The following is a 15,926-nucleotide window of genomic DNA, read 5'->3' as shown; positions in this document are numbered from 1 at the left end:
TCGTGGGGAATTGCTCTACATGTCTAGCAGGTTTTTTCCTTTTTTAAAGGACAAGTGCCATGAAAAACTTTTTCCCAGTAATTGAAGCACATTACAAAGTTATATAACTCTTTAATATGCTTCAATCACCTATCTGCCTCCCTTCCCTGTCTTTTCCCCCCTCCACCCCCCAGCAGGAAGTGTCCTGACTCACACAGACCTGATTACTGTCGTCACCGTCACCAAGCTCTTCTCTCAGCTCCTTCTCCTGTTACACCAGCCTCCCCCCTCCCCTGCCTTGTCAGGTGACAGGCTTGCTCAGCTCCCATTGTCTGAACAACTGCAAGCCATCACTTGTCACATCTCACTTGCTTATCTTCCCTCAGACTGACTCCGGCACATAGGCAGCTCCCCCCTCCCCTCATACCCTCTCTCCTGCTGCCGTGGACTCAGTGAAGGAGTCATGTCACTAGAGAAGATAAGCTGAGCAAGCAGTCACCTGACAAGGAGGGGGAGAGGGAGGCTGGTGTAACAGGACCTAGAGCAGCCCTCCTGCTGATGACTCATCCTCACAAGAAGGAGCTGCCTGGTGACGGTGACGACAGTAATTAGGTCTGTGTGAGTTAAGGACACTTCTTGGTGGGGGGTGGAGGGGGGAAAGACAGGGAAGGGAGGCAGATAGGTGATTGAAGCACATTACCTAGTTATATAACTTTGTAATGTGCTTCAATTACTGGGAAAAAGTTTTTCATGGCACTTGTCCTTTAACCCCTTGTGAAAATGAAAAAAAAATCGAGGCTAGACTAACTTTTTGGTAAAAAAAAAGAAGTAATTTTTCATTTTCTTAGCAGATTGTGCCTGCCACCAGTGGGTTCCATATGCTCACTACACCCCTTGTTACGTTCCTTGAGGGGTGTTAGTTACCACAATGGGGCCACTTGTGGGGAGTTTCTACATTTTTTGGCAGCATTGGGCCTTTGTAAAGGCAACAAGGCCTCCGTCCTCCAATCTGGCCAAATCCAGCTTCCAAAATCCAAACGGCGCTCCTTCCCTTTGGAGGCTCTCCTAGTGCCCGCTTGGCACTTTATGTCCACATGTGGGGTATTTCTCTAAACTGCAGAAACAGGGCAATACATTTTGTGGTGCATTTCTCTGGTAATAGGTTTTCTATTATGAGAGAAATTGGATTACAATATAATTTGTGCACAGAAAATTGGGGGTGCAGTTTCTAAGATGGGGTGATTTGTGGGGTTATTACATACAATCCCCCTTAAATTCACTTCAAACCTCAACTGGTCCCTAACAAAATCAGATTTTAAAATTTTCTCAAAAATTTGGGAAATTGTTGCTAAACTTTTAAGCTTTCTAGTGTTTTAAAAATTGAAAGCAAATTTAAAAAATGCTGCCAACATAAAGTAGACATATTGCTAATGTTATTTAGTGTCTAATTTATGTGGTATAACTATTTTCCTTACAGGCAGAATATTTCAAAGTTAGAAAAATGAAAATTTTCACAATTTTTCACATTATTTGTGACTTTTCACAATTCGCTATAAATATCCACTCAAATTTACCAGTAATATAAAGTAGAATGTCACGAGAAAACAATCTCAGAATCATTAGGATATGTAAAAGCATCTAGACATTATGAATGGATAAAGTGAAACAGGTCAAATTCACAAAATTTTGCCTGGTCCACTGGGTCATTTGGGGCTTGGTCCTCAAGGGGTTAAAGGGACCCAAGTCGCTCTTTAGAGCGACCTGGGCCCCTTTAAGAGCGTTTAACACCTAAAGGGACCCAGATCGCTCTTAAAGGGACGGCACCCAGGGTTAAAGTTTCTCTTAAAAGGAAGTCACTGGTAAAGGGGCGCTCTTTTCAAGCACTATGTATTTCCCTGGAAATGCAAATCTAGTTTCATCTACATCGCATGTCACCATCTTCCTCACCCAGATGGGTCGACTGAAGCTCACACAATGTTAGGACTGTATAATTTGGAATTTGTAACCTTTTGATCTGTGTATCTGTGCAGTTTTGTTCATCTCATTACCTCCATTACTACTTGTTGATAATAAACAAGAGTTAACATAAAATACAGAAGTTGAATACTAAATTGCATTATCTCAGAGAAACGTAGAGCTGTGTTTCCAATCCATCAGGCTCCAGACCAGAAATACTCATGCACTCCTTCATGGCTAAGGGCCCTATTACACGGGACGATTATTGTGCGAAAAATCGTTAAATCGTTTGAATTTAAACAATCGTTCTGTGTAATTGCAGGCAACGATCGAACAATTGTTCGTATGTCATTGATTTAGATGTGAACCTAAAATTATCGTTAATTGTTTGCTGTAATTCTACGTTCGTTCAAGTTCCGCATTTGTTTACTAATCGTTCTATGTAATAGCACATTATTCCTTCTGATCCCAGAAAAACAATGAACAAACGATCATGGTAACGATCGCAATAACAATCATAGTAACGATCGTAACTAATAATTATCCTTTTGCGATCTCGTTTGCGATCGTTAGTCATTAATCGTTAAAAATCGCTCAGTGTAATAGGACCCTAAGTATCAGTACGGAGATGGTTCTCATGATAAACCAGGCACTGAACAGTAATCTGAAAGAGTACCTGACACACTGTAAACTCATATTAAAGGGGTTGTTGCGGATTTAATAAAAACAAACTACCTTCTTGCAAAAACAGCACCACCCCTGATCGCCAGGTTGCGTGTAGTATTACAATTAAGCTCTATTAACTTCAATGGAACTAAGCTGCAAATCCAAAATGAGGACAAGAGGTGCAATATCTGGAAGAAAGCAGCCATGTTTTTCTTAGCCTGGATAACCCCTTAAACTGCTGACATGGTCACATTGTTATTCCAAGGGATTATGGTTATATTGCCATCGCCGCACAGATTAATTTGATACTACAGATGGGTGCAACTGAAGCCTGATCACTCTGCATTTGAATTCCAGTGGCTGAAGTTGGATGCAGCCCTAGAGAGTACGCCACCAGCCAAGCAATCCAGATCAAGCATGCTTGAATCATGCTTATCTCTAGTATAAACTTTTGTTTGGAGAAAATTGTTAATATATATATATATCCCCCCCCCCCTTCTTCTTCTTCTTCTTCTTCAAGATTCCAGTTTCTCACAATGTTATGTGAAGCTGGACATGAATGCCCAATGCTTGCTACGGCAATTACAATCATCAGGCTGTTTGCTTTCAATAAATACACAGGGTTCAGATGTGCACTTAGGTTTCAAGGTGTGGTGTCTTATTGCTGTATTTTCTGGGTTGTAACACAATTTCCTGTGGTTTCATAGAAACATAGAAGACTGTTGGCAGAAAAAGACCACTTGGTCCATCTAGTCTGCCCTTTTAGTATTTCCCCTCTTATTATCTTAGGATAGATACAGTGAGTCCAAGAAGTATTTGATCCCTTGCTGATTTTCTTTGTTTGCCCACTAATAAAGACACTATCCTTCAGCACTTTTAATGGTAGATATATTCTAACATGGAGAGACAGAATATCAAGAAAAAAATCCAGAATATAATTTTAAAGAATATATTTTAATTAATTTGTATATCAATGAGGAAAATAAGTATTTGATCCCTCTTGCCAAAAAAACTCAATACTTAGTGGCAAAGCCTTTGTTTGCAAGCACAGCGGTGAGACGTTTGTTGTAGTTAACCACAAGTTTAGCACACACACCAGGGGGAATTTTGGCCCACTCTTCTTTGCAGATTCTCTCTAAATCATGAAGGTTGGTGGGCTGTCGCTTGGCAACTCTGACCTTCAGCTCCCTCCATAGATTTTCGATCGGATTGAGGTCTGGCGACTGGCTGGGCCACTCCATGACCTTAATGTGATTTTTCTTGAGCCAATCCTTTGTTGCCTTTGCTGTATGTTTAGGGTCGTTATCATGTTGGAAGACCCAACCACGGCCCATTTTCAGAACCCTGGCAGAGGGGAGGAGGTTGTCCCTTAGGATTGTGCGGTACATGGCTCCATCCATCTTCCCAGTCATGCGGTGAAGTAGCCCTGTACCCTTGGCAGAGAAACACCCCCAAAACATTATGCTTCCACCTCCATGCTTGACGGTGGGCACAGTGTTCTTGGGGTCATTGGCAGCATTTTTCTTCCTCCACACATGGCGGGTGGAGTTGAGGCCAAAAAGTTCAATTTTGGTCTCATCTGACCACAAAACCTTCTCCCAATAATTTGGTTCATCTTTCAAATGATCATTGGCATACTTGAGAGACGCCTCCACATGTGCTCTCTTCAGCAGGGGTACCTTTCGGGCACTGCAGGATGTGAATCCATTGTTGCGCAAAGTGTTGCCAATTGTTTCCTTGCAAACTGTGGTCCCAGCTGCCTTCAGGTCATTTGCTAACTCCTGCCGAGTGGTTGCAGGACGATTTCTGACTGTTCTCAGCATCATTGCCACCCCACGAGGCAAAATCTTCTTTGGAGCACCGGGCCGAGGTCTGTTGATTGTCATGTTATACTCTTTAAACTTTCTGATAATTGCACCAATAGTTGTTACTTTCACATCCAACACCTTACTAATCTTTTTGTAGCCCATTCCAGCTTTGTGAAGGTCAACAATTCTGACTCTGAGGTCCTGTGACAGCTCTTTGGTTTTACCCATGTTGGAGACTTGAAATCTGTGTGATCTGTCTGATTCTGTGGACAGTTGTTTTTCACACAAGTGATTAGTGAGAACAGGTGGCTTCAGGTCAGTAAAAGCCAGAAATGCTAATGAATACTAAGGGATCAAATACTTATTTCACTCCATGAAATACAAATCAATTAATATATATTCCTTAGATTTATTTTCTGGATTTTCTTTTTAATATTCTGTCTCTCCATGTAAGAATACATCTACCATTAAAAGTATAGAATGACCATGTCTTTATTAGTGGGCAAACAAAGAAAATCAGCAAGGGATCAAATACTTCTTGGACTCACTGTATGTGTTTATCCCAAGGCAGGTTTAAATTCTGTTATTATAGATTTACCAACCACATCTGCTGAAAGTTTGTTCCAAGCATCTACTTCTTATTCAGTAAAGTAATATTTACTCACATTGCTTCTGATCTTTCCTCCAACTAACCTCTCACTGTGTCCTCCTGTTCTTGAGCTCAGTTAAAAAAAAAAAAAAACAACCTCTCACGAACCTTATTTAGTCCTGTAACATTCTTAAAGGTTTCGATCATGTCCCCCCTTTCTCTTCTTTCCTCCACCCATTTAAGATTCGTTAAGATATGTGAAAGACACAGGTTTAAGGGGGCATTAACATGTTTTGTGCAGTCCGAAAATACATACAATGTGCAACGGAACGGAGTTCTAGGCTTCATGGTGATGCTGGGAGCTCTGAAAGTGTTTAAATCTTTGCACTACTATACATGTGGCTGTACACATTATACCTATCTGCTTGGGTCACAGTTTTAGCCGCTATAAATTTTTAGACTTTAATTAAAAATGATTTTTCAACACAAAATGGCATGAAGGTGTCTGAATATAAAAAGCACTTTAATGATGTACAATGTGTCTACGTTCACAGAATGTATGTATGTGTGTGTGTGTGTGTGTGTGTGTTAGTGATGTCACAATACCAGAATTTTGAGTTCGATATCAATACCAACTTTTTTTTTTTCAATGCTCAATACCAATTCGATACTGAATAAATTATATTGAAAATTAGAAATGCCCCCCTGCTCCCCATCAGGTTCGTACGGACCAATTCACATTCCTTTAATTTTATTACTTTAAAAAAGTTTCCATTATTTAAAGTAAGGGTACAAACCCACTTGACGTATTTGCTGCGTGAATCAGTCTTAAAAATAAGCAGGCAAAACGCAGGTTGGCTTTATACGATTGTTCTGCGTTAAAATACGCAATTGCGTATTTTTGAAGTGTGAAGCTTGTTGTTAGCAAAGCATCAGTTGTTAAAATACGCATTTGCGTATTTTTGAAGCGTGAAGCTACATGCATTTTTCGCACAGGTTGTTAACAACTGATGCTTTGCTAACAACAAGCTTCACGCTTCAAAAATACGCAATTGCGTATTTTAACGCAGAACAATCGTATAAAGCCAACCTGCGTTTTGCCTGCTTATTTTTAAGACTGATTCACGCAGCAAATACGTCAAGTGGATTTGTACCCTAAATGTGCTTTAAAAATTGCCCTATTCTCACTCCTAACACTGTTACCTGTCTGGCTGTGGTGTGAGGGGTCTTTTTTTTTTGTGCCATGATCTGTAGTTTTATTCAGTAGCACGTTTTTATGTGCTACTGAACTTGGGTGTTTTTTTGTGTTTGCACTGTTTACAGTTTCTGATCAGGAAGGTGATAATTTTATAGTAAGGACATTAACACTCCAACTATCTGGGGACAATGGGGGTTGTAGTCATGTAACACACCATCTATCAGGGGGATGGGATGATATGGGCTGTAGTCATGTAACACTTCAGATATCTGGGGGATGGTGGGGGTTGTAGTTATGTAACACACACTTTAGCTATCAGAGGATGATGGGGGTTGTAGTCATGTAACACACACACACACACACTTTAGCTATCAGAGGATGATGGGGGTTGTAGTCATGTAACACACCAGACATCAGGGGGATTATAGTAATGTAATACACTTCAGCTTTAAGGGGATAATGGGGATTGTAGTCATGCAACACACTTCCCCTCCGTCCTCCTCACCCGGATCGCGCTGCTCTCCCTCTCCTTCAGCCTTCTCCTCCCTCTCCTCCAGCCTTCTTCTCACCCGGCTCGCGCTGCTCTCCCTTTCCTGCCGCTGACCCTGCTCTGCCCTTTGGATGACCTGAGCTATGCAATGCTATATATTATTGCTGTAGCATTGCATAGATCAGTGCTCTGCTATCAGCAGAGACACCGGGAAGGTGAGTGCGGGGGTGCCGATCGGACACTTCACAGCCACCTGTCAATCATCCATTTTCATCAAGGGTTACATGCAGTCATTAGCAGCCGGGGTCTGTTACACATAGTAGCCAACCCCTGCTGCATATAGAGCGGGCTCAGGAGGGGAGAATGCCGCTGTCAGTGTGACAGCGGCATGTTTACAGTTACATAGCCGGCACAAGCCATCGCTGTGTGCCGGCTGTTTGAATTTGGCACCGCCGGGGGCAGAAGCTGCGCAGGACCGAAGACATGACAGGTGGGAGCTGGGGACGGCACACAGAGAACACGGCCGGCGCTCAGATAGCCGTTGGCTGTGTTCTCTGCTTTATACTTTGTTAATTTGCATAATAGCGCAGTGTAACAAAGTATCGATACCAGGAAATCCTGGTACCGAATCGTTTTTTGCCCCAGAATATCGATAGTAGTATCGATATTTCGGTGCATCGTGAATCCCTAGTGTGTGTATGTGTGTAAAATACAAAAGAATTAGAAGTGAATAAAATACAAAAGAAAAGCACATTACTGAGATGATGCAAAACTGTTAAACTGCTTATATTTAAAGTCACTCACTGTAACTTTACTAGAATTATGAATAGGATTATGACTGGAATAACGTTCAGGAAATTCAAACAGTTTTGCAACAGAAAATAGAAGAGATTTAATGTTGGTTGCACATTTAAGTTAAAAAATACACTCTGTGCATGCAAGACGAGTCCCAAAAGATGAGTACCACTGAAGAAAAAAAAATCATCACGCATTTGTACAAAATGTCTACGGTCTTTTCATATTTACACTCCAGCCTGTCACAGACAAGCATTTGTAGCTGGCACCCTGACTTGAACAGATATGTGCACAACACTTCAAACACATGCACAGTTAGTGTAACAAAAATGTATATACATAACATTCACAAGCTGCAAAAAAAAAAAAAAAAAAAAAAGTCCATCTGAATCTTCTCAGAAGAATATTTATTCAAGTCTGTTTTTCAAAGGCAAATATTAAATATATACCTGCGAAACAAAGATAAGGCCATTAGGAAACATATAACAAGTGTAAAAGCAAGATTACATATGAAAGTCTCTTTTATATGAACAAACATGCACATCTAAAACCAAACTAAGGTTTTAGCAAATGTACATGAAAATTCCTCTGGTGCTGAACAAGCAGGTGCATATTCCTCAGTAATATGCTCACCACATACACAAGTGTCAATTAAGAAAGCTCTTAAAAAATTAAGAGTCCTATATTAAACCTTGCAGGCAGCAATTTATAAAATGTAGAACTGCATGAAAGTACATCAAGGCATAATTATGTACATTACCAGGTGGCTTTCATTCCATCACGCAGCTATAAAAATATATGCCGAAATTTATAAGGGCTGTGCACTCCAATTAATCTTACAGGGAATGTGTCATCAGAACATGATCTATTGCTTAAAGGGGAACTATCAGCAGGTTAGACGAATCTAACCTGCTGATAAGTCCCTATTGCACAGGAGACGCCGAGGAGGAAGGTATATCTCTTACCTTCCTCCTTGGCGCTGTTCAGTTATTTGCTCCACTGTCCGGTAAGACTGGTGCACTAGACAGCACTGGTGCAACCAATAGGATCACTGTCCGTCCACATAACAGCAATCCACCCCCCCGGCCCACCCCTGATGCTGGGAGTGGGGGAACTGTATGAATATGCGCCGCGCAGCACATATTCATACATAACTATGCCTGTCATTACAGCGTGGCACATATTCATACAGTTCCCCCACTCCCAGCATCATATCAGAGATGCTGCCCGTGTGGAGGGAGGTTACGTTACTAACTTTCCATGTCCGTGTTCCGTGAAAATAAGGCCTTGGGGCCCTATTACACACACAGATGTATCTAATAGATTCTGGAAGCCAAAGCCAGAAAGGGATTTGAAAAGGAGAAATCTCAGTCTTTCCTTTATGACCTGATCTCTGTTTATAGTCTACTCCTGGTTTTGGCTTCAATGATCTGTCAAATAAATCTGTGTGTGTAATAGGGCTTTTAGACTAAACAGTCTACAGGTGCCATAATTATTAATCAGCCTGAGAAACAGATAGACAAGCAGCCTTCAAATTCACCAGATTTAGGTTTGCACTAACAAAATATAAAAAGTAAATAAAAAAGGTGTTTGAACCCTGTAGTTGTGCAGCACAATTTATAACAGTTGTGGATTTATTGTGGATCTGGACTTCCCAATTTGAGTAAATGGGGCACATCCACAATAAATCTGTACCATGAGTCAATTTCCATGAATTTTCAGCAAGTTTTTTTTGTGTGTCTCAGCATGATTTAAAAAAAAAAAAAAAAAAAAATCTCATGCAGTGCATGGATATTGTAATATGATGTTTTACCTGCTGCAGAAATCGACAATGGATCTGCCCTGTCTGAACAAACAGATAAATTGTTGGCCGATTCTCTCTCTTGACTGACACACAGACATACACATCAGGGCTGACTATAATGTAAATTTGCAGCTTACTAGGAGGCTGTTAACAGTAAGGTCAGTAACTTTCAGATTTGTATTTCCATCACTCCTAGTTAAACAGTAACTCCAAAGAAACACTTACTTGTAGCATCCCACTCAGATTGGCTTAAAGTACCCTTGAGGAAGAAGAAGAAAAAAAAAAAACTATGTTAGAGATGCAGCTGAGATAAAGCTCTATTCCTCTGAACAAAAGCATAAACAGGAGAACTACTTACCAGGGGCAGCTTCGCTTTTCCACTTTCCTTTACATTTCTAGCATGTTCATAATCCTCTTCATTTTTTGAAACTAAACTGGAGTTAGGGGCTGGAGGATATTGCTGAAATAATAATGTGACAAGCAACATACTGTCAGTCATTCCTAAGAATAGTTATTGCTCAGACAATAGCACATAAATATAAGGGTGCATAACATTATAAGAGACGGTTCCAGCATGCATAGCAAAGTTAGCGTAAATTATTATGCTCTTATAATGTGCACGTCTTGAATACATTTAACACATTTTTCAATTTTGTGCAAAGTGATAAAATGACTCCAATAACTGAGACCAACATTAATGATATAAAAGCCCCTCCTACATGACAGACATCTAATGATTTTGTACTTGTATGGATAGAGTTAAACCAAAGCCAAGAGCTTCACCTAGTATGTAGTCTTAACACTGAGGGGCCTCAGCCGTGACCCCTATCAGCAGCAGGGGGCCGCGGGTGTTAACAGGCGCAGGCCATTCGCTGCGCCCAGCTAATTAGCCATTTAAATGCAGCTGTGAAAACTGTGGTAGACTGAACACCTGACTGCACGGAGGACCTCTGGCAGTCAGGCAATGCAATCGGTAATTGACAGGAGCTGCTCCTGTCACACTTAAACGTCGAGCCTGCTTCATAGGCCGGTAGGGCATACATGTACGCCCATTTACGCTAAGGCCCAGTCTGTGGCCTAGTACGTCCACAGTCATTAAGAGGTTAAGTAAATGCAAACTTAAAAGCTATATGGTTTATCTTGTTGTTATAGGGGTACTAACTACCCCCCCCACACACACACAAATGTCTTACTTTTAAAAATAGCTTCCCCTTCTGTTAGGTTCAAAATAATTTATACACACACCCACATTTTAAAGGAGAAGTCAAGCAATTTCTAAAATCCTGCAGTCGGCAGAGGGGAAATTTATTGAAGTAGGAACTTACCAGTCCCCGTGGCCGCAGTGAGCGTCGGGAACGGCCTCGAGGCGAAAAGGCCTGTCCCCTCAATTAATCAGTGACTGGAGTGGCGTCTCGCCCCAGTCACTTACTGGCCAGTCCATCAGCCGGGTCATGATGTGTCAGCACTGGAGATCTCAGAGCCCAGCAGGGGTCCTGAGGCCGGTCCCGCTGCTCACATGGAGAGGTAAATTCCTACTTGTGATCAATTTCCCCCTGCCACATTTTAGAAATTGTCGGACTTCTCCTTTAATAAAATGCTACATGCATGAACATAAAGGAAACTAAATCAAATCAATATTCTGTATAAATGTCCTTTGCCCTCAGAACGGTGTTAGTTGAATCCAATCACAGGCACCTCTCATTCTATTTGTTAAGGTGCTGATTAGGCGATCACCTAAGGGTATGTTCACACATGTTGGAGTTTCATTGCAGTAACATAAATGATTCATTACTGCAAATAAATAATGTAATAACACAATAAAAATGCATGTGTAAACACAGCCTAAACTATATCTTATTTAACCCTTTGCCACACCGAGGCGTTACCGTACGTCTTAACGCAGCCTTGCCAGTATAACGGGAGATTGGAAGCCAACCTACCGTTATACTACGTGTACACTATGTGTAGCAGAAGGCCGCCGTGTCAGGCAACTCTTTCAAAATAAAAAGGGTTACTAAATAATTAAATAAACATATGTGATCTCTGCATGCGTAATTGCCTGAACTATTAAGACATAACATTATTGATCTCATATAGTGAATAGCGTAGATAGAAAATTCCAAACTCCAACATTTTGAAAAAAAGAATAGAAAAAAAAAATTAACTATAAAAAAAAAGTTTGATCCAGATCAAAGTGGTACCAATGTTAAGTACAAACCATGGCACAAGAAATGAGCCCGAGTCTGAATAGGGCACTTTTAGGTCCATTAATTTTTTGGGGAAAAGGTTTTAAATTTTTTTAAGGTGGTAAATTAAAATAAAACCTATATACATTGTCTGTTGTAATGATAACAACCCACTTCCAGTGGTAGATAGGTGGAGGGGACATATTCCAGTTATGACTGATGAAACGTATGAAGTGTGATGGAATCCCATGCTCATGTGTTACCTTTCATAAATAATAGACTTACTCAGTTAATTATTATTCATCAGAATAACTTAACACCTGCGCATCTACACAGGATGGGTAAGATTCCGACACCTTCATGTCCCAAATGTTTTTACATCCCTGCAGGTTTTGGGCATATGATATAGGACTGCCCCCGCCTGCGGACCTTTTGGCATGAGGTGGTGCTGATACATACAGATATGTGCCCTATACAAGTACCCTTGGACCCTACTGTTTGTTTGTAGCTTTATGTGAGGAGGTGTGGACGCATCACAGGGTAATCTTTTTGAGAGAAACGCTGTTCCTAGCTAGGAAGGCGATTGCCCTCCGTTGGATAGATAGGAGACCTCCCACCACAGAGTTGTAGATCGCATTAGTAAATTCTGTGTTAGACTATGAACGGGTGATTTATAAGCATGTAGCACAGCCAGGTCACGATCAAGACCCAGTCATGGCCAGCCCATTCTCCAGAAAAAAAAAGTTGTTTTTAGCAAAGTAATCAACATAAAAATGGAAACTTCCACCCAACTTATACCCATTTTTTCCCCATTCACATTTTTTTCCAACACATTATATGGTAAAATAAAAGCACAACTTATTTCACAAACAAAAAGACACTCATGTAGTTCTGTCAACCAAAAAAAAAAAAAAAGTCAAGAATCTTAGAAGGTAAGGACGTGAAAAATAAAAAAAACTGTCACTAAAATGCCCCCGAACAGTGTGCAAAACATGTGGGAAGGGATGTAATACTGTAATAGATTGTGATTACATTTAAATTATACAAGCCCTGGTGAAAATGATGGAATCACATCTTTAAAAAATAGATTATAATTAATGCACGTATTTTCCAGATCAAGAAGCAGAAATAAATTATGTTAACACTCAATGTATGCAGAAGTGTAAACATACTAGTTCATCTGCAGCTAAGTGCAAACAGCGTTATGAAAATACACAATATAGAACCCCACCAACAATGAAAGCCAACAATTAAGAGTGTTAAGATGCTAGTTGTTTCCAGTTCCCAGTGTTAAGATGCTAGTTATTTTCAGTCAACTTTATGTAAAATGTGCTGCATGAAAAAGCTAAATGGGAAGGTTATAAAAAGACAAAGGGCATCAAGGAAGATGTTAAACCATCTCGACAGCACCTTAAAGGACAACTCCGGCAGGACCCCCTAAAAAAAAAAAAAAAAACACAAGACACACACAGACACCATACTCACCATCCCTCCGGTGACGATCGCCACTCCATTCGCCGTCCGTCCGCCTCACCGTCACCTGCCTCCGCCGTCCAGCGATGTCTCTTGCTTCCGGGTCCATGAGAGAGAAAAATTGGCTGGAGCGCATCACATGGCTTCCAGCAAGCTCAGCCAATCAGGGCTGAGCAAGCTGGAAGCCATGTGATGCGCTCCAGCCAATGAAAAGGCTGCTGGTGCGCATGTGCACCAGCAGCCTTTTCTCTCCCATTCACTCTCAATGAAGACGCCGAAGAGGAAGAAGACCCGGACCGCCCCCAGCTCTGACATCACCCGACACCAGAGAAGAGGACCGTGACGACCGTAATAGGTAATGTATATATTCTTTAACTTCCGGGGTGGGGGGTCGGAAAGTGGGGGAAGGGGGCCAGACCGGGTATTTAACCACATTACAAAGTTATATAACTTTGTAATGTGTGTTAAATAAGCCCAAAAATTTTTTCGCCGGAGTTGTCCTTTAAGGCTATGTTCACACAGCATAAAAAAAAAGTGACAAAGGGCTGTAGTTTCCATTTAAAACAGCCGTAGTTTACCGACGCTGCAGTGAACATAGCAGTGAATGCAATGGCTGTAGTGCTCACACACAGCATGCACTACGGTCATTGTTCACTGCGGCCATAGAAAAAAAAAAATGAATCTGTCAATTTTCTACAAGTGCAGTTCAGTGAACAGCGGCCTAGTTTACCCTCTGTGCACAGAATGTATGGCCATGCTCACATCCTTACATTGCACAGAGTGCTAAGGCTCATTGGATTGCAGGCACACCCAAAAGGTGCCCGCAATCCAAACAGAGATCAAATTACATTCAGGCTGCCAATAATGCAGTTTAGGCCAGATGAACAATGGCTGTTTGTGCCCAGTGTGAACATGGCATAAAAATAGAAAAGTGTACACAAAAAAAAAAAAAGGGTGGAAACGAAACCCAATGTCAAATCGACTATAGCCTGAATGTTGAGCTATTGAATAAGCCTGCGATCATTTTTGCATGTGGCTGAAGTTATTGAATCTTCTTCACGTGTAGAGCCATTACCCTTCATTCATTGTTTGCAGCAGGGAACATGCAGATTAGAGCTAATGTTATTCCAGCTTACCTCTGCCTCTCTTGACAAGCACAAAACTAGAAATTAATGAGAAAGGATTTTCTTCTTCAGTGAATGTTCCCAAGGCTTTCATTTGTATGCATCCTTGAGTGTTTGTTTTTTTTCTACATTTTACCTTAGTAATATAATGACACACAATATGCTGGACAACATTATTCTGAATTAACAAATTTACCTCCAAAGCCTGCATCTTTCTCAGCAACATTTTCTGTTCATCATTTTTAACCTTCTCTTCGAAAAATTCCTTAAAGGTCCTCTTGTAAATTAGTTTCATTTTATATTTCTTGGCCATTCTGCAAAATAAATAGACGTGTTACTTCCTCCCACGCTCTTTAACTTTAAATCTATCCCTTGCCTTTTCTCATTTTAACTAGTTAGTTTCATGTTTTCTTCTGCAAACAAAGAAAAAAAAACTACTTACATTTGGAACAAGCACAGTGACACCTTATGGACACATTAAAACATTACAACCTTTTATTTTCAGGTCATTCTGACATTTAGAAAACTCAAATGAACACCCTCTGCTTTATGTTAATACACAAGTCACGACAAGTTAATTTCTTCTAATAACAAAATCACGCAAGTTAGATTGGTTGCCAAAGTCTGTTAATACTGTAAGGTTTAGTTTTACTAAGGCCAGGTTCACATATGAGTACCTAAAAAATGCTATCTAAGCACAAACCATGGCATCCCTACAGAATTCAATAGGCTAAGTGTACATGTAGTCCATTTTGGACTATGTTTGGTCTTTGTTTTTCAGTGTTTTGGTAACAAAGCATTTTTTTTTTTCAATCAATGTAACTGTATAAGAGCTTGTTATTTTTATGCGGCACAACTCTGAGGTACATGTATTATATTGGTTAGCTTTTATTACTATTTGTTTGTTTGCAGGGAAAAAAGAAAAAAACAAAAACAATTCCACAATTAAGTTTAAGATTTTTTTTTTGTGCTTATTACTGTACAGTAAAATTAGGATATCAACACACAATCTTAATCTATGCTTATAGACAAAAAAAGTCATAATATGTATATACCTTTATATGTTACTGCATACATGCATAGCAATACAATCATTAATATCTTTCCGCAAAATCGAGTTGCGAGAGTGACATCTCGTGGCCTGGTAAGCAGACAGGAGGGGCCAGCCTCGAACAGATCTTCAGGCCTCGATCTCCTCTGTGTGGGAGGAGTTTAGGGCCAGGAGAGAACAGCGGCATTGGCACAGTAACGTACAGTAATATACTCATTAATCCCTTCCTGCCTCGACTGTGTAGTTGTACCTAATAGTCGCCACCTGACACCACCCCTGTTTCTTTACCTAACAATCATCTCTCTCTTTTTCCTGTAACTAATAATGCTTCCAGCAACCCTGTAGAGACTATCACTGGCACACAGAGAGGATGGCTCTATAGCATTGCCGTTCTGCTCCAACACTACCCCTGCATTTGTCTTCTCTCATTGTGGCCTCCCCTGCATTGGAAAATCACTGGCACACGTCGGGGTTGGCGCTGCAGCATTGCTGTCTTGCTCCAACACTGCCCCTCTCATATAGCTGTAGAGCCTTCCCATCTGTGCAAATTCTGCTTCTTATCAGAGAGTACAGCTCTACAGCGTGTTTGACCACCCCCAGATCTCTCCTCACTCAGTGTGCTATCAGCCAGGCTGTAGAGCCGTACCCCCTATGCAAATACTCTAAGCAAATAGGATGGCTTTAAATGTTGCCGACTGCCCCTGCCCTCGTGCAGGCTATCAATCAAATGACTGCCTGACAGGAGAACGCGCAGGAGGGAGGGACTACACCAATCTCGACTATTTTTTTCAAACTGATCAGTCGATA

General features: G+C 40.9%; 1 protein-coding gene across 2 annotated transcripts in view; it reads right to left on the bottom strand.

The window, feature by feature from the left end:
- Nucleotides 1-7,553: 7,553 nt before the first annotated feature.
- RNMT (RNA guanine-7 methyltransferase) overlaps nucleotides 7,554-15,926 on the bottom strand; it is a 33,105-nt gene continuing 24,732 nt past the window's right edge. For both annotated transcript variants that reach the window (XM_069957821.1, XM_069957820.1), the window contains exons 9-12: nucleotides 14,265-14,382; nucleotides 9,644-9,745; nucleotides 9,511-9,544; nucleotides 7,554-7,930 (exon numbers count right to left, since the gene is read on the bottom strand). In XM_069957821.1, coding sequence (XP_069813922.1) covers nucleotides 7,893-7,930; nucleotides 9,511-9,544; nucleotides 9,644-9,745; nucleotides 14,265-14,382 — 292 coding nt within the window. In that variant the 3' untranslated portion in view covers nucleotides 7,554-7,892. The remainder of the gene's footprint in view (nucleotides 7,931-9,510; nucleotides 9,545-9,643; nucleotides 9,746-14,264; nucleotides 14,383-15,926) is intronic.

This window comes from Dendropsophus ebraccatus, chromosome 2 (assembly GCF_027789765.1).
Source record: "Dendropsophus ebraccatus isolate aDenEbr1 chromosome 2, aDenEbr1.pat, whole genome shotgun sequence".
Classification (NCBI taxonomy): Eukaryota; Metazoa; Chordata; class Amphibia; order Anura; family Hylidae; genus Dendropsophus; species Dendropsophus ebraccatus.
Note: the sequence above shows the minus strand (reverse complement) of the source record. Positions and strands in the feature narration are given on the sequence as shown.